At 39.4% G+C, this 22207-nt stretch overlaps 1 protein-coding gene and 1 long non-coding RNA gene across 2 annotated transcripts; both read right to left on the bottom strand.

The window, feature by feature from the left end:
- Positions 1 to 5469: 5469 nt before the first annotated feature.
- On the bottom strand, positions 5470 to 15580 carry LOC133881576 (uncharacterized). Its single transcript, XR_009902554.1, has 2 exons — positions 15273 to 15580; positions 5470 to 6474 (listed from the first exon to the last, which is right to left on the bottom strand). It is a non-coding gene; the product is annotated as an uncharacterized LOC133881576 (long non-coding RNA).
- A 4100-nt stretch (positions 15581 to 19680) lies between these two features.
- LOC133881575 (peroxidase 43) lies at positions 19681 to 21333 on the bottom strand. Its single transcript, XM_062320527.1, has 4 exons — positions 20996 to 21333; positions 20715 to 20897; positions 20420 to 20582; positions 19681 to 20102 (listed from the first exon to the last, which is right to left on the bottom strand). Exons 1-4 carry the CDS (start codon positions 21266 to 21268, stop codon positions 19681 to 19683), a joined length of 1041 nt encoding a protein of 346 aa, XP_062176511.1. The 5' UTR covers positions 21269 to 21333.
- Positions 21334 to 22207: the final 874 nt, after the last annotated feature.

Here is a 22207-nt window from a genome sequence, read left to right as displayed (position 1 = left end):
GGTAGACGGCGATCCAGTGGCGTTGTATCTGGGGTATTACGATTGAAGCCCATAGTGACAGTCGTAATGAGATGGACAATGGTGTCCTCTCTTTTGGTATATTTTGTATATGGCTTGTGACGTATGTGTCACATATTCTTTTGTAAAGCCATTCTTTTGTAATAGTTGTAATGTTGTTAAGCCTTAAACAGATAGACATGTATTATGGCTCTTTTTGTATAAACAACAGGTTACGTTATAAATGTGTTTTTCCGCTGCATAGATGTAACTTTGATTATCAGGTACATGTTATGGGGCTTGTGCCATATGTTGCTGAGCAACAAATAGTTGTGCCAATGTGTTGATCCATTTATGAAAAATGAAATTTGACTTCTAAAATAAATAGCAAGTGTGTGCACAAAGTGTCAACCAAAATAACTATGTGGAAAATAAATGACACAAGGGTTTTTGTTAGTGAAATGGAAAGTCGATTGAGAAAAACCACTTCGGGGCAGCCAAACCCAGGATATCCACTATTCAGAAGACAAAGCTAGATACAAGATAGTAACACTCACATATACCTAATGCAGTGGTCGTACTTTGCTCTCTAACGTGTAACCCAACACGAACACTTCCCAACCAGGTCTCCTATCTGAAGGAGTCTTCAGTGGAATCTTTTACCTTAGGGCCAACCCCTAAGATAGACTTCAGTTGTAGCGCAGCAACAGCACACTTGCAATGGCTTCAGAGGAAACTTAATTAGCTCAACAATCTCTCAAAATAACTTCTCTGAGCACCTGTGGAATTCAATACCGAATTCCTACAGTTCTCAATGCCCAGGGGCCTCTATTTATAGGCTGAGGTACAGAATGGGCGACCGCAGTGATATATGCGGGTACCGTCCGGACGGTGAAACACTGTCGTCCGGACGGACAACTGTGCGACAGATTTTTTTGAAAATTTTGCTGAGAAATCTTTCCTGTTTAAGAGCCGCGTCCGTCGGTGAGACACTGTTGTCCGGACGGTCGCACGTCCGCTGCAAGTAATTTCCATATAAGGCTTTCGCGTGGTCGGACGGCTGATCTTCAACACGCAATTTCCATATCTGCTATGCGGGCGTCCGGACCATGAAAGGCAATCGTCCAAATGGTTGAAGTCGAATCGGCAATTTCCTTAACTGTTTAACGCGCGTCCGGACCAAGGCTGACTGTCGTCCGGACGGTTATATTTGAATTGCGATTCTTGCCTTATGTATGAGCGCATCCGAACGGGAATTCACATCGTCCGGACGGTTGAAGCAATCTTCCCTTAAATTGAACTTGGAAAGAATCTGAAGCTGATCGATCACTGAGAGGCATCCGGACAAGCTGCTGAAACGTCCGGACGGATGCAAGCTGGAACAGTAGCTTCTTGAAACAGTGAAGGTCTGGACGGGAATGCACGTTGTCCGGACAGATGATGCTTGGTCTGTCGGGTCTCCGGACGGTTTGGCACGTCGTCCGGATGGATGGAATAGTGGACAGATGGGTGTCCGGACGGGATGACACGTCGTCCAGACAGCTGACAGGGAACCGAAATCTTCTATCTTGTAAGCAGTGCAGAATCTTCTGACATCACTCTGAATAGTGGAATCCCTGATAAAAGCATCTATACATACAAGTGATTTTATCAACCAGAATGTAGCCAATCAAAACCTAACAAACTCCCCCTTTGGCCATTCTGGGAGAAAAATCACTTGACCAGTTTTGGAAATACATTCCCGGTCCAAAAATAAAAATTACTCCCCCTTTTTGTCACAAAAGGGCAAAGGGTAAAATAGAGTAATGAAAAAATACTCCCCTTAAATGTCTTAGAAGGACAAAGGTAAACAGAGTAATAATATCCACAGACAAAATCATTCTAAAATCCAAAACAATAGGAAAATAGAGAAGAGTCTGCAAGTGGCCCAAAAGAGAGGAACATAAATCCTCCAAGTATCAAATCCTGCTGATCCACTAAAATCAAGTAACGGAGAGAAATCCGTATAAAAGGCTGGATTTGTACTACTTCGGCTTCTAGCTCAGGAAGCCGGGAACCATGGACTGAAAGATCTTCAATCTCTTGATTTTGCAAAGCCTGAACCTGGTTATCCGCAGATTGACATCTTCTAAGCAACTGGTCTGCAAGATAACTAAGGAGATTCACCACTGAACTTCTGACTGAAGCAGATCTGAGGGAATGCTACGGAAGACTCTGCATGAGCTGGGGGGAAAAAGCTTATCTTAATCCTAAGACCCTTGGAAATTTTGAACAAACAAAATTAATTTTCCAAAGGATGCATCTGTCAAACACTATGCTGGGAGCCGCTAGATGTCGTATTCCTGAACCAAAAACCAACTAGAAATATCTCCAAAAATACCATTAGATCCTGTTAGTTCCAAAAAAATAATGTGATATTTATGACGGCTGTCAAATGGATGCCAAAGAATTACAAAAACAAAGATCCCAGTCCAAATGACCAGATATATCAATATCAACCCAACACACAGACAGAATAGGATTTTCATGCACACTATCTCAAGAAAATATCCCAACAAATATTCCAATATTCTAAAAGTACAAAAACTTAAAAGAATAACAAAAGACACAATGAAGATCATGGGATGAGAAGAGATGTGTAAAGAATGCCAAAATCTTGGGAGAAATCCACGAGAATAACACACAACATGCCATGAGAAATCATTAAAAATGCAAAGATGTGTATATGGCAAGAAAAAAGGAACGCAATTCTTAAACCTGTTGAGATCTCTTCCGAACATGTCACTTAACCATCCGAACGGCTACTGCTAGGATAGCATACGGCAAGACTGCGCTCATTCGAATGCTTTACACTGAAAGATAGAAAACTGAAGAAAAATTTGCAAAATTTAATTTTTCTCAGGTCAGTTTTAGAACACGCATGTATAAGCCACTGATAACACAATCAGAGAGCATCTCAAAACTACACAGAGATATAAAAGAGAGTTGGGAGTACAATCAGCACAAATATTTTCCTGGACATAGAAAATTCAAATAGACAACTCAACTCATGCAATGCGTGTGTGTGTGTGTGTGTGAAGACTTTAACCCACAAGGTATGACTATCATAGATATGACAAAGAACAACTAGATTTTCTAGACAAGAGAGAAAATCAATGCAAGATTAGTCAAAAGGCAAGTGCTGTTGCTGTGCTGAACTGAAGTCTATCTTAGGGGTTGGCTCTAAGGCAAAGGATTCCATTGAAGACCCCTTCAAGTAGGAGACTTGGTTGGGAGGCGTTTGTGTTGGGTTACACGTCAGAATTCAAGGTACGACCACTGCATAAGGTTATGTGATTGTTACTACTTTCTAACTAGTCTTGTCTTCTGAATAGTGGATATCCTGGTTTGGCTGCCCCGGAGTGGTTTTTCTCTTAACTGAATTTCCACTTCGTCAACAAAATATCTGTCTCTTTTAATTCCGCATTTTGATATTTTGTTGCATACTTTTGCACACACTTGTTAAAATTAGAAGTCATTTATTTTTCAAGACACAAGCTGTCCTCTTTCTTAATCCAGACCAGTTTATTAGAGGTATTCTTGTTTTTATTAAGCAAGACAGATTTCTTCTCATTAGAGGTAAGGCTTTCTAGCTTTTCACTAATGAGTTTGACCCAATCACTCAAATTCTTGACTTGGTTCTCAATACCAGGTTCATCTTTTCCTAAGTACATGTAGTTTATCCCAAGGTTTCTGAGAATGTATCTGAAAGCAATTAGGGCGGATATGACCACTAATGCCACAGTGATGACAAGTAGAGATAGAATTGAAATTTTTATGCCTAGTCCCTTTAGTACTTTTCCCTTTATCCCCACAAGTAAAATGAGTATAATGTTGAAACATGCTAAGTTTAACAAACGTAGTTCTATATGCAAGCATAACATGTGAAGAAGAGGCAACACTATCAATACTCAAACTAGAATCAAAAGGTTTTTCCAAAGGAAGTTTTGATTTCATTCGAGCATCTTCCAAAGACTTCATTTTTCAAATAAGTACATCTTTCTCTATTTCAAAATTTTTAAGTCTTCGTAAATGATCAATACTAGAATTTTTAAAACCTTCAAATTGATTGACCAATTTGACACACATCCTTTGGAGTTCACATTTTTCCATCAAATCAACATTGGTAGACATGAAAAAAAAAAAAAAAAAAAATAGAAGTCAATAGAATCACACTCAAGAAATAAATCTAACAAGAGTGTACCAAGTTCTGATACCAATTGAAAAATAAATTACTTCTAATTTACCGTGTGTGTGCACAATGTGTAACAAAATATTGTAAATGCAGAATTTAAAGAACAAACATATTTTGTTAACGAAGTGGAAACTCAATTAAGAGAAAAATCACTCCGGGGCAGCCAAAACCAGGAAATCCACTATCAGAAGACAAAGCTAGTACAAAGACAGTAACACTCACATACCTGATGCAATGATCGTATCTTGCACTCTGACACGTAACCCAATGTGAACGCCTCCTAACCAAGTCTCCTACTCTAAAATATAACTCTCTAAACACAACGGAATTCAATACCGAATTCTTACTATTCTCAAGCCTAGGGACCTTTATTTATAGGCTGCAGGTTCAAATGAGCATCTAGCTTGAAAAACCTAGGCCCCGTCCGGACGGTAGACATAAGGCGTCCGAACAGACAACTGTGCGATTGGCTTTCCAAATTTCGTACAAATTCTTTCCTGAATTGAGCCACGTCCGGACGGTGTTGCCCTGTCATCCGGACGGTCGCACTTCAGCTGCACACAATTTCCATATCAAGGCTTGGCGCATCCGGACCATGAAGACTGTCGTCCGGACGGTGAATCTGATGTACGCAATTTCCATATATGAAGCTCGCGCGTTCAGACCATGAAGACCGTGGTCCGGACGTCTAAATTTTGAATGCGCGACTTGCCTTGTGGATGAGCGCGTCAGGATGGGAATCCACATCTTCCGGACGGCTGCAGTCGTCTTCCCATATTTGTGTTTTGGAAAGAAATCTCATAGTTGATCGAACACTGAGTGGCGTCTGACGTGCTGCTGAAATGTCCGGACGGATGCAAGCTGGAGCAGTTTGAAGCTTCTTGACACAGAGGAAGGTCCAAACAGAAAGTTCTCGTTGTCCGAGCGGATGATGCTTGGACAGTTGAGCATCCGAATAGAATATCACGTCGTCCGGACGGCTGCAAGGGATCTGATTTCACTGACTTCTAGACTGTGTAGAATCTTCTAGAAGAACTCTGAATAGTTGAATCCATGTTTAAATGCATCATTACATAGAAGTGATTTTGTCCAAAAGAATATAACCAATCACAAACTAACAAACTCCCTATTTGGCCATTCTGGAAAAATAATCACTTGACCGGTTAAGAATACAAACCCGGTCCAAGTCAAAAATTACTCCCCCTTTTTGTCACAAAAGTACAAAGGGTGAAACAAAGTAAGGATAAAAACCATATAAAAATTACTCCCCCTAGATGTCTCAGAAGGACAAGTGTAAACAGAGTAATAATATCCAATAGTTAAAATGTTTTAACAAATAATCCACAAAACAGTGTCCCAACAATACAAAAAAAAAAACGATACAAAGAAAATCAAGATGCATTTGCCAAAGGCGCATCGTCCTCATCATCACTGTTGGATGGATGATGATCCTAAGACACTCCTGGATGTCCAGCTGGCTCTACTCCACACGGAGGTTGATCGAGTGAACCTCCTGCTGCAAAGATGAAAGTGCCAATTGCATAGAGCTCATGCCGCCCTGGAGGGCAGCCAAAAGCCTCCAATATCTAAGCATAGCCGGCATCCTGCTGCGAAGGTGGAGGAGCAGTCTGAAAAGAGGATGCCATATCAGGAACTGCTACATGGATAAGAGGGGGCAGTGGAACATCATCCTGATCATCACACCTCAGCTGGGCGTTAAACTTCATCAGTGTCTACTTGCTGATGGGATCCTGAATCTTCATTTTCTGCTCTCCAGTTACACCGATGCCTAACTGTAAAATAATCTGAATGAGCAGGTAGCCAAAAGGAAGACCGGTATTGCCCTCATCACGGGCCTCCAGAATAACTCCCAAAATATGCTTGCATAGGCAGAAAGGCAAGCGAAGACAGATGGCATATACGAACTGAGCCCTCTTCAAGATCAGATCACTGCGCCTAACAACGGGCCAGAGGTTGTGCTGGACAATCTTGGCAAGCATGCAGTGTAGGGCAAATAGGGCACCGATCCTGATGGTAGTGGCATGCTCCTCTCCCTGAGGGACAGCATGGAAAAAGTCTCTGAGATCATCCAGATGAGATAATACAACCATATTTTACGGGCTGCCAGAGATCTAGAGCAGAGGCACTCCAATGAACTGATTGATGATCTGCGGATCAACAGTGATAGTATGCCCATCCACAAAGGACTGAAGAACCAACCCGCGGTCATCATCCTGAACAACCTGGAGATTAGCATAAAACACTCTAACAAGCTGATTCCTTGGAGTTAGGCATCACATGATTAGTTAAGCAAGAATTATCTAAATAAGCTGTATCTTCTATCACAGGCTTAATATCAACAAAACCTAATTCAAAATTAGAAGCATGTTAAGTAGAAGTACTTAAATCATTAACATTTAAATCAGGCTTGTTAGAAATATCTGTATGAATACAAAGCATGCTTTTCAAATTATTACTAGAGAATTTTTTCAAGAGATCCTTTGATTCTTTTAATTTATTCTCTAGTGCATCAACAGTATCAAAAAACATGGTATTCTCAGATTTCAAAGAGTCAATCAAAACATGTGATTCAGATAATTGTAAAATCAAAGACTATTTTTCTTGCTTAATCTTCTTGAGTTCTTTATTGGATTTCTTAAAGAGTTTACCTATCAAAAGGGTATCTTTAGAGAAATCATAAAAATCATCTTCAGAGAACTCAGGAAGATTTATGTTAAAAGAAGTCATGGATCACACTTAGGAAATAAATCCAAACACAAGTGTACCCGCTCTGATACCAATTGAAAATAATTTATTGACTTCTAATTTAAACCAAGTGTGTGTTTGTGTGCAAACAAATATCTTAAATGCGAAATTTAAATGAGACAAGATATTTGTTACGAAGTGGAAACTCTATGAAGAGAAAAAACCACTTCGGGGAAGCCAAACCTAGGAAATTCACTATCCAAAAACAAAGCTAGTTACAAGACACTCGTACTCACATACCCTTATGCAGTAGTCATACCTTTAACTCTGACGTGTAACCTAACACGAACGCTTCCCAACCAGATCTTCCACCTTAAGGAGTTTTTGATGGATTCCTTTACCTTAGGGCCGACCCCTAAGATAGACTTCACACGATCAAATCACACACTGGCAAAAGCTAGAGAGCTAGCAGATCTTCAATATCTCCCTAAACACCCTCTCTAAGCTATAAGGAATTCTCTATCGAATTCTGTACAAAACACAAGCCTAGGGCCCTCTATTTATAGGCTTACAAAGCCTATTCCAACACTGATTCGAACTCTGGGCGCGCGTCCGAACGTTTTTGGGCGTGCGTCCAGACGTTTCTCTTGGCCATCCAGACAATTAGGTTGTAGGATTTTTCGTTAGCTTTCCAATGACACTAAATTTCATCCCAATCCGATATTTGACCAAAAAGTTATGATCAAAATACTAGAGGGCGTCTGGACGGCTTGACCGAGCGTCCGGACGGTCAACTGCAACTGCAACCGCCTTTCCAAAATAGCGCTGAAAGCTTTCATAACATGGCCACGTCCGGACAGTGTTGCCCTAGTGTCCGGACGGTTGCACATCTGCTGCATGACTTGCCTTACCAAGGATAGCGTCCCGACAAGAACACCACATCGTCCGGACGATTTGCAGCTGTCTTCCCATATCTGTGTCTGAGATAGAAACCCTATTACTTCTCGAACACTGAATGGCGTCCAGACGGTATTGCCACGTTGTCTGGACGGATGCACTTGAACACTGGATTCTTCTCGAACTCTTAATAGCGGCCGGACGATTTGCCATTATGTCCAGACTGATTCAATCTTGAATAGTTCGAAGGTTCTAGACATTGATGGGCGTCCGGACGGATGTTGCTAACTGATGAGCGTCCGCACGGAAACACCACATCGTCCGGACGGTTGCTTGGGATCCGATTACTCTGAGTTGGAATCTGCATAGAATCTTCTATGAACACTGAAATAGCCCTCATGAAGCTTGTGACACTTGCAGCTTGTCATAATACGGCTCTTTCCACATCAGAGAAATAAACTCTGAATATCTGAAGACTCTGAAATATACGGCATCCCTGTGAAAGCAGCAACACTACATAATAGTGATTTTGTCAACAGAATACTGCCAATCAAAAACTAACAATATCATATTTGGAGCAACTCTAGATTCCCAAGCCTATGATTTTTCTGAGGAGATGAAGCAAGAATTTGAGATGAGTATGATTGGTGAGTTGAACTACTTTCTGAGGCTTAAAGTCAAGCAAACTTCTGAAGGGATATTCATCTCTCAATCCAAGTATGCCAAAGATCTGGTCAAGCAGTTCGGTCTAGATGGGAAGAGCCATGCTCGTACTCCCATGAGCACAAGTATCAAGATCAGTGCTCTTACAGGCAAGCAAGTTGATCCTACTCTCTGCAGAAGTGAAAAATAGAATGACTTCTAATTTACTCTGTGTGCACGCACAATGTGTAACAAAATATTGTAAATGCGGAATTTAAAGAATATAATTATTTTGTTAACGAAGTGAAAACTCAATGAAGAGAAAAACCATTCCGGGGCAGCCAAACCCAAGAAATCCACTATCAGAAGACAAAGCTAATACATAGACAGTAACACTCACATACCCGATGCAGCGATCGTATCTAACACTCTGACATGCAACCCAACGTGAACGCCTCACAACCAAGTATCCTACTTGAAAGGGTCTTATATGGATTCATTTACCTTAGGGCTCCTCCCTAAGATAGACTTCAATAACAAGTACAATAACGGCTTGAGAGCAAGCGAATCTTCACAATTTCTCCCTAAAATATACTTTCTAAGCTATGAAGAATTCAATATTGAATTCTGTAAATTATACATGCCTAGAGACCTCTATTTATAGGCTCAGTAGACCTAAATTGAGTCTGGAACGGTTCTCTCTAGGTGGCGTCCAACCAGAAAACTGTGCAACCGGTTTTCCATAACGCATTTCACGTAATAAAATACTAGGGCCGTGTTCGCAGTGTTGCCCTAGCGTCCGGACGATTGTACTTCTGATGCACGCAATTTCCATAATAAGGACCGGCGTCTGGACGGTGTTGCCCTGACATCCGAACGGTTGCAATTCTTCTCCACGTCTTGCCTTATCAAGGATAGCGCCCAGACGATGTAGACCTGACGTCCAGACGTATGCAGCTGTCTTTCCATATCTGTGTCTGAGAAGGAAATCAGATTTCTTGTCGAACACTGATGAGCGTTCGAACATGTTGCTGAGACGTCCGGACGGATGCAACCTTGAACAATTTGAAACTTCTGGACACTGATGGGCGTCCGAACGGTATTGCCATGTCGTCCAGATGGATGTTGCTGAATGAAGAGCATCCGAACGTTATACTGGGCCATCCGGACGAATGCTTGGGATACGACTTCTTTGACTTGGAATTTGCACAGAATCTTCTTTAAATTTCTTGAAGCACATTTCTGAAACGAAGACTCTGAAATAAACGGCATCCCTAATTATGTAGCAACATAACATAAAAGTGATTTTGTCAAACAAAATACAGTCAATCACAAACTAACAAGAAGTATGATTGGGAGTCTTCTCTATCTCACAACTAGCCGACTAGATATTGCATTCAGTGTTGGAGTATGTGCTCAATTTCAAGCAAATCCTAAAGAATCTCATCTCACTGCAGTCAAGTGTATCATCAGGTATGTTAATGATACTCTTCTTCATGGCATTTGGTATTCTAGGGAAACAAATCTTGTGGTTGAAGGTTACTCTGATGCAGATTGGGCTGACAATGCGGATGACAAAAAAAGTACCTCTGGAGGATGCTTCTATGTGAAGAATAATCTTGTGGCTCGGATGAGTAGGCAACAATCTTCTATTTCCCTCTCAACTGCTGAGGCTGAATACATTGCTACTGGAAGCTATTGCACTCAATTGTTATGGATGAAGAAACTATTGTGTGATTATGGATTCACTCAGGATACCATGGTTATCCACTGTGACAACACAAGTGACATCAATATTTCCAAGAATCCAGTTCAGCACTCTCGTACCAAGCACATTGACATCAGACAACATTTCATTTGTGATCTTGTGGAATCCCGAGTAGTATCTCTTTCCTTTGTACCCACTGACAACCAATTGGTTGACATTCTTATCAAACCTCTCGATAGAAGCAGGTTTGAGTCTCTTAAATAAGCCATTAGTGTTTGTGACATGTCCTAGCATGTCTCTTTATGCTAGGATTAGACTTCTTTATGTTCCTTAGTCTTTTCTTCTGAAAGCATAATGTGTTTGTTTTTAATAATAATAATAAAATTAAAAAATATATATATATTTGGGTAGTAAGGTTGTAGGTTGTTCTTTTTAAAGTTTTTTCAACTATCTCATATTTCTAAATCTGATATCTCAATTCATTGTGTTTTGATGGTCTATGCTTACATATATTTGAGATCATGAATCTGAGATTTGCTAAGTTTTCCTGCTGCCTCTTTATGCTACATAGTTGTTTTTCTCATGTGATGATAATTTGTGCACTATCCAAGGCTCCCCTAAGGTACATTTTTTTTTTTTCTCTCTGACTTTTAGCTTTTGAAAATTCTTATGAGATTTTTTTGCTAAGACAATCAAATTGACCAACTCGCTAGTTGAACCTCAAACCTATAAATTCTGGCATTCTTTCTAAGTTGTAGTACCAAGTGATAAAAAGCATTTTGTAACGTCTCACATTTTACAAAAAGGCATAAGTGAAAATTTCAAATTTTCACGTGACATTACGGCATCGTCAAAGTAAATATTTGGCAGAGAAATATAATATATCCAACAGACTTGGAATTAAATAACACATTAGAGCTTTTAACTGAAATACCTCTAGACATCCATTAGAAAATACTTAGAACAAATACATGAAAACAGGTGTCAATAGTGACACAAAAGAATACATGGAAATTTTAGCAATCTTCTCAACATAAAATGTTATAAACACAGAAGACTACAAACAAAATACAATCTATGTGTCCTTAGCTTTAAAACCTCTTGCACTCTAATCTTCATCTATAAAACCTACACCAATATACATATATATAGAAACAAAAACACAAAATACCCTAAGTGAGTCCGCTGTTTCCAATAATAATATGAATACTGATTTATTTAATAAATACAACATAATGCAGATATGGCTTTATAGTCACATGTATATGCAATATATGATCCATGGTAGCTAATCACAGTCATAGATAGAATATACACATAACCATGAAACAGTAATATGACAGCTTTATATGCAAGGTTTAATTATCATCTTTTGCACTCCTCTCGTGATGGAACCAACGGTCCGAATTAGCGAGTTGTGGGAGCCAACAGTCCCAGCAGGCAATACCATCACCCCACCACTGTTTTAGCCAACTCACACTTAAAGCTTATTTGTTTGTTACTGGAATCCAAAGGTCCCAGCAGATTAAGAGCCAAAGGTCTTAGCCCGTTTATCTATTAGGTTCTACTGGCAGCCATCACCCCCCCGCTACATACCAGCTTTGTTATTAACCATTTTAGTTAAAATAAAAAATATGTAAAATCACATGCGCAACCAAATAAATAAATAAGTGTTCATAATATTCATGAAAAAGTCAACCAGCATCACCCTCCGTAAGTATAAAGATACTTACAGCCTTTTAGTGCAGTCTCAGCTCATCATCTGCAATAAATATATATATCCATAGGACGTCATTATTCATAAGTATAAATTATATTTACATAGATCTAACTGCCACTTGATCTAGGAGAGTATTCATATATATCACTTATAAGTTTTCTCCAGGATTTTTCACTCTAAACATGTGTCTCTCTCTTCCTTTTAAGAACACTCTTAGTTTTTTTTCTTGCCTCATATGTACTCTCAAAATATGCAGAAGAGATATTTATGGATTTGAGAAAAGAAAAAATTTATAGAGGCTTTGAAAAACCCAAACAAGTGTGTATTGACTTTCAGAAATGAGTTGCGCCTTTTTTTTTTCTTTTTTTTTTGGTTCTTCGATGTTGTAGACAATTTTTGGCTCATTAAAGGTTCTTAGAGCATGTCCTTTACATAATTTCATGAGAAACTTTCATTTTCTTGATTTACATTTGTAATAAATGGGATATGGTCGGCGGTTCAGAGGGTCCGTCCGGTCGGTATGTCTCCAGGGTTTTTGCTCTCCTAGCTCTCTAAGCTTGCTAAGGATGGAACGGAGCTTCTCTGTGGAAGCCAAATACTTTTCTTTCTCGGTGAAGTCAGAAGGGTCGGATCTCCGTTTGGAGGAGAGGAGAAAGGGGTTCTGCGGGGTCATTTTTTTGGGCGTTCAAGCTTCTGCATGGTTGCTGGCTACCATCGAAGAGGCTCTGAAGGCTTCTAGGAGGGGTCTTGTAAAGTACTTCCGGGAGGACGTCAAAGCCTTGATGGTTCGAGAGGGTGAGAACAAGTCTGGCCGCTACATTGAGGTGGTTGTTTTCGCTGAGGGTGGTCGGAAAGGGACTATTTGGCTCCCTGAAGGCCGCAAAGGTGGAGGCTGGGCTTGGGTTGCGGATGAGATGCGGAAGTTGATCTCCTTCCTGGGCCCTAAAGACCGAACGCTGGGCTCTGAGGCATCTTCGGACTGTTTAGGTGGGTCTTCCAATGGACTTGGGATTACTTCACCGACCGCTGGGTAAGAAGGAGACAATTGTTACTCACTCTGCTCGAGGCGCAAAACCAGCTCATTTGAATTCAAATCTGCGGGCGTGGATCAAGTTGTACATCAGTTTTAACAGGGTTTTGGGACGGGCTGTTCGAAAGTTATTGGGCCGGTCTGCTGGGTACGGGTTGGGCTCTAAGCGTAGAGGGGTTAGGCTGGGTCGATTTTTGCCAAAACCCATACACATTGCTTCTTTCATGTCGAAACACTCAGGGGGTGCGGGTCAGGCGTCGTCGGTCTTTCTAGGGTGTCCTCGTCGGCTGGAGTCCACATCGCCGATGGTTTCTAGGGCGGTTCCGGTTCTGTCTTCTTTCGGGGGAGAGTCAAGCAGTTTGCAGGTGGCTCCAGTGGCTCCAAACCGAGAACCTGCATCCAGTTCTCCCCCCTCATATGCGCCGGAGTTGCTGCTTCCGGCGGATCCGGCAGCTTCTCCGGGTTTTGTCCCTTTGCCGACCAGATCAGGTGTTGTTGCTGTGGCACCTGATCAATCTAGGCAGAAAGTTAAAGTAGAAGAAAAGAAGTCCGCCAAGAACCTCTCTGCAGCTCCTCCTGGTAAGAAATCTGCCAATACTGCGACAGCCCCTTCCGCTTTGAGCGATCGTGCTCGGGAGAAGGTTCTGGAGTTTTGGGACAGGTTGCCCGTTGAGCGGGCGAAGGATTCGGGTCGCCGCGAGAAGTTCTTGGCTTTCTTGGGTGAGATGATGGCTCGCTAAACGTCCAAAGGCTAGAGGGAGCCTATGTGGGTCTTGAGGTGTTTTGCTCTCGGGTTTTGGGTATATTTCCTTTTGGGTTTAGTTGGTTTTATTTTGTGGGCCGCTTCTTGGGTGTTCTTTTGGACTTGTTTGTTCTCTTTCTAGTTAGGTGCTTTCTTTGTATACTACCGGTGTACTTAGGGGCGCCTTACGCTTTTAATAAAACTCTTTATTACTTATAACAAAAAAAAAGAGTTTGAGAAACTCAACATAATATACGTGCTTTTTATATTTTAAAGAGAACTTAAATAAATATGTTCTACATTCCCTCATATTAATTTCTAAAAACATAGTCCTCTAATACCACTACTTATGAAGTCAATATTTGATTATTTTAAAATCCTCAATTAACCATTCAGTTATTCTATCAAAATTCCCATACAAAATTGGTCAAAACACTATTTAACCTTAATTCATCATCAATTAAGTTTTAACCTCAAAATTAACATTAGTTCATGTAATTTAATAAAGAATAATGATTGAATACCACCCAAAGTTACAACTTTTCACCACCTTGTCTATGTGGCAAGATGATCCCCCACTATTTTTTGAATTTTTTTATTTTCTAAAAATAAATTAAGGTATGAAGATCACCTTGCCACATAGGCAAGGTGGTGAAAAGTTGCATCTTTAGGTGGTATTCAATCATTACTCTTTAATAAAACACCATATAGCCATCCGTGTACTATGGTGGAACTGGGGAGAACAATCCAATCATTCACCCAACATAAAACACTCAGCCAAGATACTCATAACCATCCAAATAACCATCGAAGAGGGATCATTCAAAAAACACATACACCCACAATACCCAAAACAGGGGACACGGCAAACAGAGAAAACAAGGCCATTAACACTGCTGACCAAAACCCACATGACAGAGGACACAATTACTAGGGAACATCATTCCAGTTTTGAAATCACATGGATTAAAGAAAAGCAACCAAAACACATCATCTAATAATTTAGGAACCCAAATCAGTACACATAACCGGTCTAAAACTCAGTAACTCCCCAAATCAGTATAAGGCTAAAATCAACACACAGGAAATACCCAATAATAATCCCCAAATCCAGAATTGGCTAAAAAGGCTACAAAACCGAAATACACCAAAACACTACACATGGCTAGAACACCAAAACAAAGAGTAAGGAACACGGGCTCAACCTCCAAATTACACATACATATACCTACAACAATCGGGACATCGGAGACATAGCTAACCCATACCCATAACCGGTCCAATGAGAACATACCCAACATAATAGCAATCGGTCATGCCTAAAAACAGGGGTACTGGGTCAAATTCAGTACACGACCAACCCACGCACACCCGACCTGAATAGGGAACACGGCAAACCCATCCGCCGAAACCCACCAAAAATCCAGCCAAAACCCAACAAGAAACCCATCCGGTCAACAAGAAAAACCCACAGAAAATCTATTTTAATTTACCCAAACACCTAACTGTGAACAGGGGAAGGATTCAACAAATACCCATTTCAAAACATCTCCAAAAATCAATAATCAAAATATTAAGCTAATCATAAGAAATTACCCTTAAGAATCGCGGTTAAAGCTAGAAGATTCACCAGAAATCTCCTCTAATCTCACCGGAAAACGCATCCTCCGACTACCCACTGTTGACCCACCGGAAATCGGGTCTGGGTCCCTCCTCTCCGGCGGTATCCCTCTCTCGATTCTCCCTCTCTGATTCGGCCCAACAAGGAGGAAAGAAGAAGAAGCAAGGAAAGGAGGGGAAAATCAGGTCTCACTCTCTAAATTTCTCTCTCAGACTCACTCAAATCAGTGAATACTCAGAGGTGCGATTTTAACGAAGGTGGGGGTTTAATTTATAGGTTTAGCCAAATTAATCCGTGTTAAAAGTAAAATATCGGATTAATTCATGGTTAAATTTTATCTTAGTTAAATTAATTTGAGTAATCATTAAAAATATCTAGTTAACCTTGGTTAATTTTTATTTAATTAGGTTAACTAGGGTTACTTTTAAATAAAATCTAATTATTATTAATCGTAGGTATTTTTATATAAGGTCTTTCTCATTTAATAACTCACTAGGGTGTAATTTTAAACCCGTTTTGAGCCCGATTCGTTTCATAATTAAGGTTAATTTTTTAATAACATTATTACACTAATAATATTATTATACCAAATAATATTATGCCAAAATAATATTATGTACAATAAATATTTCTCAATAATATTATATATCAATAATATTATTCCACAAAATATTCTCATATAATAATATTAGAGATATTATTATCCCAACTAATTCACCAGATATTTAAGTTTGTCTATTAATTAATTTAGAACAGGTGGCGCATAAATATGCAATTATCAGAATAATGTCGATCGAGCGACTTAAAAGTCGATCGAGCGAATGTGTAGCGAATAAAATAGATCGATTGATTATATAATCGATCGAGCGACTTAATAATGATGAGTAAATAAAATCGATCAAGCGATTAAGAGTACTGGTTATCAATCGACAGGTCGATCGAGCAACAGGTATGGTTGATCGAGCGATTAAAAGTTCATTGATCACCATGGGTCTTAAATTCTATTTAAGGCGCATTGTCTTAAAATCTGGGGTATTACACATTTAAATTTTAGTTATTTGAATAATAAAAAGATCCACTGCTTATTATGCTATGAATCTGTTCTTAAACTTGTCCCTCAATAAACAATTAATGACCAAATCATTGCGAAAAATAGACGGTTACTAAAGGACTAAGTAAAAGAAAAGTGTTGCAGCTTAGGGGGAGTGTATCAAATGAGGGTGGTTAAGCTCTAGTAAAACAAGGTTTGACTTTTGACTGATCTATCTTTGATTTTCTCTCTTGTTTAGAAAATTCAGTTGCTTTAAGTCATATAAATGAACTTCATACCTTATTGAGAAAGCTTTCACACACATATGAATTGCATAAGTTAAGCCAGTTATTTAAAATTTTGTGTTTGCAGGGAAATTTTTGCTTATTCAATACACAGCTCTCAACTATATGTTTGCATAATCCTGACTTGCTATCTGACTGATTTCTCAGGTTTAGATACATGCATGTACTGCTTTTCTTGTGAAAAGACTAACCTTGTTGTCTTTCTCTCCATTTTCAGCAAGATGTTTTCTATGGCTTTTTACAATTTTCTTTTTCCTTTGGACTTTGGAACTGTATTTGTTTATGGATTTTATCTACTATGTTTACCCTTTGTCCTTTTAAGACAAAAAGGGGGAGTATTTTTATTTTTTGGATCGGGAATGTATTTTTAACCGATCAAGTGATTTTTGTTGCAGAATGGCCAAATAGGGAGTTTGTTAGTTTGTATTGGCTGCATTCTGTTTGACAAAATCACTATTATGTAATGTTGCTACATAATCAGGGATGCCGTTTATTTCAAAGTTTTCATTTCAGAAAAGTGGTTCAAGATATTCAAAGAAGATTCTATGCAAATTCCAACTCAGAGAAGTTGAATCCCAAGTTTTCGTCCGAACTGCCCAATCATGCGTTCAGACACCCATCAGTGTCTAGAAAATTCAAACAGTTCAAGGTTGAATCCATCCGGACATCATGGCAACACGTCCAGACGCTCTTCAGTGTTCGATAAGTAATCAGATTTCCTTCACAGACACGTATATGGGAAGACAGCTACATCCATCCGGACAACGGGGCTACACCTTCCGAACGCGATCCTTAATAAGGCAAGCATGGAAAAGAATTGCTACCATCCGGACATCAGGGCAACACCTTCCGGACGTAGCTCTTATTATGGAAATTGTGTGCAGCAGAGTTGCAACCGTCTGGACTCTAGGGCAACATCATCCTGACGCGGACTTAATATAGAGAGTGTGAAGCCCGTTATGGAAAGGCGGTTGCACAGTTGTCCGTCCGGACGGCCTCAGTTAGCGTGCGGACACGGCCTAGAGAAAACTGAATCAGTGTTGATTTAGGTCTTCTGTAGCTTATAAATAGAGGTCTTTAGGCATGTATTCTTTACAGAATTCGGTATTGAATCTTTATAGCTTAGAAAGTATATTTTAGGAAGAAATTGTGAAAATCCGCTAGCTCTCAAGCCGTTGCCATTGTGCTGTTGTTGTGCTCATAATTGAAGTCTATCTTAGGGAGGAACCCTAATGTAAAGGAATCCATAAAAGACCCATTCAAGTAGGAGACTTGGTTGGGAGGCGTTCACGTTGGGTTACGTGTCAAAGTGCAAGATACGATCGCTGCATCGAGTATGTGAGTGTTACTGTCTTTGTACTAACTTTGTCTTCTGATAGTGGATTTCCTGAGTTTGGCTACCCCAGAATGATTTTTCTCTTAATTGAGTTTCTACTTCGTTAACAAAATATGTGTATTCTTTAAATTCCGCATTTGCAATATTTTGTTACACATTGTGCACACATACACGGTAAATTAGAAGTCATTTATTTTTCATGCATAATAAAGTACGCCAAAGATCATCAACTTATTAACCCATCATTAAACTCATACTAAAGCTTTACAACCCTATAAATACAAACCCATAACCTAGATCTATAAGATAGAGTTGTCTAGACTATGAAAATAACACTAACATAAGCTAAACATGCTGATAACATTAAACTAAACGAGTTAGAGGCTAGGATATTACCCCTTGAAGGAGATAAGAACAAGATAACCTCCTTCTCTCTCCCAATCTCCACTTTCTCTCACTCTTACTAGGGTTTAAGAAGGGAAATGAAAATGGGGCTTAAGAGTCGTAGGGGTCCTATTTATAGGCTCCCATGAATGCACATGAGTCCAAACTTTTTACTACTCCTATTGATAGGCATTGAACATTCTGAATATACTATCAAACATTCGTTGGCGATCGATCGCAGGAAGCTTCGAACATTCCCTTGCAAGCGTTAGAAGGAAATTAAGTTTGAGGGAAATTGATTTAGGCGTTGGCTCTTAGGAGGCTCTGGTACCATGAAAGTTTGAGGGAAATTGTTTTGGTTGCTTAACCCAAAACAGTGCAGTATCATGTGTTTATAGCCAGTGAGGCAGAGTATGATTACAAGAGTAAAACAGAAACTAAGGAATGTAAGAGGAAAAGGTTGTACATGGTTTACAATACAAGAGATAGAAGAATTAAAGTGAAGAAAAGGGAAGTTAGGAAGCTCGAGTGTGTGCTGAGATGATGAGCAGGAGACATGCCGTGAAACAGGAAGCTTGAATATGCAACATGAATTAGAGGAAGAGAGGCTGTTGTAGGCTGCTGTGGGATGGCAAGTTAGCACGAAACATGGGGAAATTTTGCTGGATACTTTTAGCTGATTTTCATACTTGATCTGAGGGTCCCTTTTTTGATTACCATGCAACTCATATTTATCCTTAACAGATATATCTTAAACCTTGTAAGAGAACAGAAACTTTGGATATTTGAACACCCTATAGTTTTGAACTCTGTTGAGTAGTTGTTTTATTTCGTTTTGTCTATACATCTTATTGGCTTCAAATGGTGGAATTGCCATAATCTGGCAACTTGGCATAGATGCTTAATATTCTGATGGAAACTCGTTGTTTGGTTAATTTCTATAGATATTTGTTTTATTCTTACTGCCAAAGAAGAACCACAAGTACCGCTTTTATTGGAATATACACCACCATGGTATGGGATATGCATATGCAATACTTGTCCTTTGCATCCTCAAAGGTTATTTTTTATTTTTTGAAGGAAGCTAAAGTCGACGCTGATGGTCTAAACCCATCAGCGTCGACCCCGAATGTCGATTCTAATTATCATCAGCGTCAAATTATTTGCCTCGACATCATTGGCGTCGAAGTGTCGTCAACGCCAATAATCAATTTTAAATTTCTTGGAGTGGTACGTACGCAAAACAGCAATTATCAACGATGCACAAAGAGAGTTATATAAACTAATAGTTCTTTGGACACTGCATATATATATATATATATATTCAATTAATTAAAAGCTGCACATGCATGCCTAATCTCCCCCTGGAAACCTGTTTTAACACCAATCTGGCCCATCTTCTGGAAGGATTCCACAAAATCTGCCTCAAAAGATGGTCGAAAGAATGGATTGAGGAAATCAAAGTATGAGTCTAATATACTCTTGGTTGTCTCATCATCATTAAGACTGGCATCGGATTCTAGAACAGCAAAGCCGTCCCTAATGTTTTGCAAAATATGGTTGTCAAATGTCTGCTCGCTCCCACGATCGGTTGACAATCGTACATTAACATCTCCGCCCTGAGGGCACCTGGCCTGTAATTCCGGAAGGAGAGAAGGGTTTATAGCCGGATCTGATCCTCCACCTGGGAAGAAGTTGTAAAGCCGTTTCATCATGAAGAAGCATGCCGTGCTCCCAACTGTATGCGCACCTGATCATAATCATAAATAACTAATTAGCCCTAATTAAGCGGACTGCATGGATGGATTTGTGCATTATATTTTTGCAGAGGTCATGTCTTTTGCATGTTTAACGTTTTATTTTTTGTAAGAAATATGTCATAAACATTTTTTTTAAAAAAAAAAATTAATTAATTATTCATACGAGTATCCAAATTTCTTATGTTCTTTGTTTTTTTACAAAAAAGAATAGCTTGCTTTATTCATATCATGAGTTTTAGTTTTCACCAACCATAAGGTCATCTGATCTGCATGAGAGAGAGAGAGAGAGAGAAGGCATGCATAATACCACTAAGAAGTACTAGGTCTTTCTCCGTGAGTCCCTTTCGCAAAAACTTGGCCTTAAGTTGCTGAATTGTATCACTAACATCCGGCATGTCAGCTGCCAATGAAATGTTGGAAACCCGGCCATCTCTTCGGCCCGTTGGAACCTGGAAAGCTGGTCCATTTGCCTGTACCGTACAACACTACTTTTCAATAGAAACATATATATATATATACTAACTAAAGCATAAAAATGAAATTAAAAAAAGAAAAAAAGAAAAAAGAAAAAGGAGAATCCTTTTAATTTTATCAATTAGTACCAAGGCTATAGCGTCTCGAGCGGCTAAGGCCGCGATGTCTGCACAAGAAACCACGCCTCCACATACAGTTTCCAACTCTGCTTTGGCTTTCTCTATCACTTCAAACCCTCCGACGCCTTGGTGTCCAAATGCGTGTCTTTCAGCATTTGGTCCATTTTCGATCAAAATCGAACCATCACAGCCCTAACGCACAATTAATGCCATAAAAAACCCACCAATTATCAGCCTTAACAAGGCTATAGCGTCGAGAGAGAGAGAGAGAGAGAGAGAGAGAGAGAGACCTCGACAAAGCAGTCATGAAAGTGCAGCCTAAGCAGGATTGCGGCAATGTTAGAATCAGAGAGAATGGCATCTTGAACAACAGTGCGGACTATGGACTCAGCATCCGGGCACGTTTCCGCGTAGAAACCGATTCTGAGGTGCCCCTCACAAATCCCAATAAAAAATGTGAGCATGAGAACCAAGAGAATCGCCATGAATGGTGTGTATCGCCCGCCCCTTAGTCGTAAATTGGCTGACCTTAAGAAGAAGAAGGAGGAGGAGGAGGAAGGCATTTTATTTGAGAGAGAGATCTTAGTAGCTCTTGAGCTGACAGCTTTGAGGATAGAATGGCAATGTGTCAACTAAAAAAATGCATGTGCTGTCACCTTGCTAGCTATTCATACGTACCTTTTTTTTTTTCTTTTCGTTTTGATTTCCTAGCTCATCACTTGTATTTCTTTCTATATCATTTTTTGTTCTTTTAATTAAAAGTATTTCTCTATATTTAATTAAGGTTGTAGTTTTAAGACATATTAGAAATAAGCTCTAATTAAAACTTTAAAAGTATTTCTCTGTATTTCTCTATATTTAATTAATGTCATATGGATCCATATATAGATGCACGGGTGCCTCAATTTCTACATGTACTTGCAAGAATTTGACACATCAAGAATTTGACACATCCTGAAAGTGGCTTTTATTGGTAATGCTAAATATATAACGTGTAACGTGTAACGTGTAACGTGTACGTGTAAATTTATCTTTCCTCGATCTGTTGGGATGTATGTTTATGCCCAGTGCCAGTCCAACTTAAACAGGGATGTACTCGCCTATTAAAAAAAAAAAAAAAAACTTAAAACATAGCTAATCTTGACGCCCCCAAAAACTGTAGTGGGCCCATAGTATTGATCTAAACTAAAACCCGCCACTTGGTGACACTTGGGAAGGCCATTGTAATGCATGTCCAGGAAAAAATAATAATATCATTATGTTTACTATAATTGAATAAAGTAAGATGGATTAATGTTGTAAAATTACACTTTAAAAAATAAATGGTGTGAAAAAGGTGGCTTTTTGAGGGTTCCAGGGGTTTCTTTATGAAGTCGTTGTTACAAATTATTCTTGAAATTGTACTGAAGTCCTCACAAACTTGCATGTCACACCCCGACCCAATATATGCATTCCTGATATATATATTCACAGATTAACCAGGGTACCTATATTCTTTAAGC

Source organism: Alnus glutinosa, chromosome 11 (genome assembly GCF_958979055.1).
Source record: "Alnus glutinosa chromosome 11, dhAlnGlut1.1, whole genome shotgun sequence".
NCBI classification, from domain to species: Eukaryota; Viridiplantae; Streptophyta; class Magnoliopsida; order Fagales; family Betulaceae; genus Alnus; species Alnus glutinosa.
The sequence above is the reverse complement of the archived record's forward strand: the minus strand, read 5'-3'. Positions and strand labels throughout refer to the sequence as shown.